This window comes from Centruroides sculpturatus, unplaced genomic scaffold, assembly GCF_000671375.1.
Source record: "Centruroides sculpturatus isolate CEXI.00-Female unplaced genomic scaffold, Cexi_2.0 scaffold1634, whole genome shotgun sequence".
Lineage (NCBI taxonomy): Eukaryota > Metazoa > Arthropoda > Arachnida > Scorpiones > Buthidae > Centruroides > Centruroides sculpturatus.
In genome coordinates, this window is record NW_019385856.1 from 64817 (window position 1) to 70881 (window position 6065).

Here is a 6065-nt window from a genome sequence, read left to right on the forward strand (position 1 = left end):
TATTAATTTTATTTTTTATTATAGAAATATTTTATTGGTTACTAAAATCGAAACAAAATAATTTAAGTTTGCTTTATTTTTGCGAAACTTTTGAATCAAATAATCATACAATATTATAAAAACTATTTATGTAAACATTAAACAAAATTAATAAATATTACTGTTTATTTTTGATTTATATCATTAAATTATAGAGAAAAATCTAATTATTAACCATAAGGGAATTAAAATTTAATACGAATGATTTAATTGAATTCTGGTACATTTGGTTTACTGCATTTATAGAAATAAGCTAAAATTGAATTGGGAGAAAAGATTTTTAGAAAAACTAATTGAAAAAAGTATTATCAAAATTTTATAAATTTCTCTTAATTATGGCATATTTTATCATTTATCAAATGTTAAAATTTTTGAATTGAAAATTATAAATTCGGATTGTTAAAAAAAATGGAAGAAAAATATTTAACCTTAATTTTAAAAAATAGAATAAATAAGTTTCGCAAAAATAAAGCAAACTTAAATGATTTTGTTTACATTTTAGTAACCAATAAAATATTTCTATAATAAAAAATAAAATTAATATATAATAAAAAATTAATAAATATTTCTGTAGTATAAAACTACTTAGAAATTGCCCAAAAAACTTTCAATCGTTGAGAAGATATTATTACAAATTTTATATTAAGTTTCAGTAGCAGTATGTAATATAAATCTATAATATAGTTAAATATATTTAAAAAGGATACATTGGTAATGGGCAGTTGGTTAATTCCTCAACGATGCAGAAAAACGACTTTCCAGGTATAAGACAAGAATCTTTACAGTAAACGACTAGAACGTTTCTCTCGACTGATTCGCGTGCAGAATTTTTTGATTATTCAAAATTTAGTTGCCGTTTTGTGATTAACGTTGCTTACTGATTGATTTAAAGTTAGTCTACAAACTACATAAAAACATAATAGTAGAATTTAACTGATGAATGACTTTCTTATCGAAAATATAATATATTCATTCAAATATAATAACTTGAAAAGAATGAAAAACTTAATGAATTTCTTGTTTATTCAAGTAGAGAAGCGAATGAAATCTTTAAAAATTACTACAGTTTTTATTTTTATTTTTTCATAAATTTGTTTAGATATAACTTTTAAAAATATCGAATTTAAAAACTTTTAAAGTAAATACGCTTATTTTTATGGATAGATAATTTTAAAAATTCATAATTTACATCTTATATATTCTAACAATTTGTTACCTTTAAAAGTCCATTTTAAATAAGATTTTAAATCAAATTTATATATATGATTTAAGAAATTGTATTTTTTTTGTTATTTTTATGCAGAAAAGATTACGTTTTCTTGAAGTTTATACTATGTAAAAAAATTATTTAACTAGACAGAACATAAAGTCTTACTTTCTTGATTGGTTACTTACTAGTCGAATATTGCTAATAAGATTATTCAGCAGTGCATTAAAACATATTTTATAAATTAAAAAATAATAATTTAATAAAGATGCTTTAATGATTTTACAGGATAATCAGTTTTTTTCGAAAACACACAAGTAGAATAATTTATTATATATTTTTTTAAATTCAATTAAATACTGTTATTATTAATTATTTATTAATTATAAATATCATATAAAAGTTTCGCATTAGGAAAGATAAATAATTCTAACCTTATTGACCTTGTACATATTTTAAATCAATTTTGTATATATCGACCTTAAATATATTTAAAAACAGTTTTATAGAAGTATTTTGTTAAATTAATTTTAAATTATATATCAGGCCTATATATCAGATTATTTTTTAAAATGTTTATACTTATGTATATGTTACTGTAAAAGTCTGAAATCCCTGATAAAATGTCCGGGCTTTTGCCCGAAATGTGGACATTTAGAATTTATTCATATATTTTACAAAAGTCTGAATGTAAATTACTCATAACGTATTTAACGTTAAAATGTTTTAAATAACTTATATTATTTCTCTAAGTCTATATACATAATGTAAAATATAATATTAACCTATTTATATTTGTTATATCTACTAATTTAACAAGTATCCTTTTAAAGCAGATATAAACGATATCCGTTATTGATTAATTAGAGTTACGTTTGGATTAACTCATCACGTTTTAATTAATATATTTTTATATATTAGGATGATACTTTTCGATTAATATATTCTTTTAACGACGATGATCCGGAGTCCTTTTACGCTATTCAATATCACAGTACTCTTCACCGAGGTTCTCGAAGTATTATGCTACTCAAATCACAAACGGGCCAAGATATATCGAAAGAAAATGTTCGATACTGGGATATAAAATCTCCAAATGTAAGTTTCGATTAATATACTAAAAACTAAATAATAGTAAGCTTTAATTAAACATTGGTTTAATATTTCAGTTTACAATTACTCGAGAATTCGATTCTATTTATTGGTGTAGTCTTCACAAAGCACCGCCTTTAGACATAAAGCATCATGTTATCAAAGTAAGATCAAATTTAATGTTAATACTGAATTATTATGAAGAATTATAATATTTTATTTTCTTCATTATGTCAGATTGAAGCTATATTGCAGAAAGGTAACGAAAGATATATCCACCACATCGTTTTATATCAATGTGTTGGAAAGAAATCAGATGAGGGAGATAAATACCTTAATTATGCTGGACATCATTGTTACCATCGTAATATGCCACGATTTTTTCATCAGTGTCAAGGTTTATATGCAGCCTGGGGTATTGGAGGCGAGGTAGGACTATATTATAATATCTGTGATTTAAGACAAACAACGAGACAAACTTATATGCCATGTTAGTTTTACGTAACGCCAAAATACAGTAATATAAATTATAAATATTTTACTTGCTTATTATTATTATTACTTAAATTATAGAGTATATATGTAAAATTTGGCATTAAATATTAAATAATAATATTTAAACTATTTTAGCCAATGATAATGCCAGAAGAAGCAGGATTACCTCTCGGAGGAGACGAAGATCCTTACTTCCTGTTACAAGTACATTACGATAATCCAACTCTTCAGGATAGTAAGTTCATCTATATTAAAATATTATAATAGAGAGACATTTTTTTACAATAATATAAATAACTTGTTGATGCTTTGTTGTACTGTACTGTACATTTGGTATACTAAAGAATTACGGAATGCTATCGTAGATATTGTAGATTCTTCCGGAATGCGTTTATACTATGTGCCGAATCTTCGCAAATATGACGCGATGACATTAATGGTGGGTGCTGAAATTTCTAGGAGCGTGATTATACCGCCCAGACAAAAGAGTTTTATCGTTGCTAGTCATGGACATCCAGAATGTTTAAGCTCGGTAAATTTTTAAGAAATTATACTCAAACTCTATAATTAATTCTTAAACAAAATTATTTTCAAGTGTTATTTGAACACACTGTCTTTTCTTATGTTTTTTATGTAGGTAATGCCAAAGGAGGGAATTCATGTTATTGCTGTATTTCTTCATGCTCATTTATTAGGTAATATTACTATATATAATTAAGTACAATTTTCTGATATTTCTGATTTCTTTATTAGTCATGATATATTTATTTTGATTATTTAAAATAGGTAGAAAATTGATAGCTCGTCATTTCAGAAATGATACCGAATTGCCGCCATTAGCAGTAGATAATAATTATGATTTTAATTATCAGGTAAATAATTCGATTAAAAATAATTTTATTAACTCTGCATATATTTTTAATCTCATTCGATGAATGCTTTAATACAGGGATATCGTTTTTTAAACAATAACGTGAAAATCTTGCCGGTAAGTATATTAATTTTTCTTGAATAGTTATATAAATAATTTTATTATAATTATTAATAATATACTTAATTTTAGGGTGATCAAATAACCGTAGAGTGTCGATATGATTCAACTGGTAGATCAGTTACGACATTTGTAAGAATAATAATAACAATCCTTTTATTATGTATTTTTTATTATTACATTTTAAATCTTGCTAAATATTTTTATGGTTAAAATTTATATTTGTATTTTTATCTTTTACTAGGGTGGTTTTAGCACTAAAGAAGAAATGTGTATCGCTTTCATTCTATATTATCCTCGAGTGGCTATTTCTGGAACTTTAACTGGACCATCTTTTCAGATGATAATGGCTTTAACTGGAATTAGGCAATTTTATCAGTAAGTTTATTCCACTGGCAGTTATCATTTTTCTTTAATAATATCTAACAATTTTCCTATTTTTAGGGGAACTTTCATAATTAGTTTACCTTTGAATCTGCAAAATCATAGTTATTTAGAACATTTAATGTTATATCCATGGACGCCAAAATATGTAGATATTGTTGAAAATGTTTTGCGTTTTGCTCCTTATACCAGTTCCTGCATGTACAGTGATGGTCGATATGAAGAGGTAAATTACTTTTTCGTGCTATAGTTCTATATACAGTAATAACTCGACTTACGCTACCCCGACTTACGCGAACCCGGAGTTACGCGATTTTCAAATCTCGTCGATTCATCTTTTGTTTGAACGCCACGAAACTCTTGATTACTCACTCCCCCAACACTATTGTTCAGCTTACATGTTCGGACGTGTCGCGCGGAATCGACATATAGCTACAATTTATTTTGTGTTATTTATTTCTGTGTTTGTTATATCTACGGAGACTTGAGAGAGACTCTATGTGGTGATTTCTTGTAACCGTGAACGAATCAAAAGACGAGATAAGATTAACGAGAACATTTATTAGCTTACATACATCCGACTTGGATTTTACACAGATTGCAAAATTATACCCAGACTTACGCGAATTCGACTTACGCGGTTATCGCTCGGTCCCACCTATCGCGTAAGTTCGGGGTATTACTGTATATATAACCTACATTTTTTCGTTGTTTGAATTTTTACGAAATATTTTTCTAGATGTCCTCTCTCATTGGTTATCCAGAAATTCGTTATACTTACGAAAAGAAAAATAAATGCTTCTTTGAAGTCAATCCAACTTCAGAACATTCGAAAATCTTAAGAGAAACATTGGTCCAAGATGGAAGTGCGAGTCAAAATATTATCGCTTCAGAAAAACTATTAATTTCTACAATAATTTTAACGAATAGTATATTATTTGAATACCTCACATTGATTTCTTGTTAAAACTATATATAATACTACAAAGTTGTTTTTATACTATATTGTATACGAATCTTCTGTTTGTAATTGTTTTTATTGCACAGTTTTATTATAGTGTTTACGATATAATGTTTTCATTGATTATTATTATTATTATTATTATTATTATTTACCTGATTGATTTAGTTTGAGCAGTCAATAAACATATATGAGACTGTCCATCTCACATTAATGATTGCTTAAAGGAAAGTGTTTATGTAGATTATTATTTTTTATTTTTTGCACTAAACATTGTTTTCATTGGCACATCATTTTAATATTCAAAAGTTTTTAAAATAATTAATAATTTTATAAATAATAATTTCTTTAAGTTAAATCGTTTAAGCATAAAGCATATTTAAAAAAAAAAAAAATGAATCGAGCTTGAAAAATTAATTATGTATAGACCAAATTATTAATAATGTTTAATGAATGAAAATATTTTCATACGTAACATATTTTAATGAAAATAATTAATTATTTGAAAAATACAGTCAAACCTACGAACAACGGCCACTAACAGGAAATAAAAAATGGCCGCTGTTTAGAGGTGGCCGTTATTGGAGGTTCGACTGTATAATATTTTAATCATATTCTGATCCAAATTTTTATTTAAAGTATTTTCGGAAATGTTAACAAATTAAATTTTTGAAATTTTTAAAAGTATTTTAGAATCTCAAAAAACAACAGAAAATAATAAAAGTAAAATAAATTGCGTAAACGTTGCTGAGTGTCGAAATTAAAGTTACACCCAGTTTCTCAATATTATTCTTTAAACAAAATTGTGTGTGTTCACAAGAGCGTTTCTATTACATTAAAAGTAAAATTGAAAATCTTTGTTAAAAATAATATGGGTTACATATTATTCACATCAT

At 25.5% G+C, this 6065-nt stretch overlaps 1 protein-coding gene across 1 annotated transcript in view; it reads left to right on the top strand.

Annotated features, from left to right (window-relative positions):
* LOC111642547 (DBH-like monooxygenase protein 1 homolog) overlaps positions 1-5338 on the top strand; it is a 10571-nt gene extending 5233 nt beyond the window's left edge. Inside the window, exons 3-14 of the mRNA XM_023388894.1 lie at positions 2168-2344; positions 2416-2502; positions 2576-2767; positions 2969-3068; positions 3199-3365; positions 3471-3528; positions 3620-3705; positions 3783-3821; positions 3897-3956; positions 4069-4202; positions 4269-4434; positions 4948-5338. Coding sequence (XP_023244662.1) covers positions 2168-2344; positions 2416-2502; positions 2576-2767; positions 2969-3068; positions 3199-3365; positions 3471-3528; positions 3620-3705; positions 3783-3821; positions 3897-3956; positions 4069-4202; positions 4269-4434; positions 4948-5175 — 1494 coding nt within the window. The 3' untranslated portion in view covers positions 5176-5338. The remainder of the gene's footprint in view (positions 1-2167; positions 2345-2415; positions 2503-2575; positions 2768-2968; positions 3069-3198; positions 3366-3470; positions 3529-3619; positions 3706-3782; positions 3822-3896; positions 3957-4068; positions 4203-4268; positions 4435-4947) is intronic.
* The last annotated feature ends 727 nt before the right edge of the window (positions 5339-6065 follow it).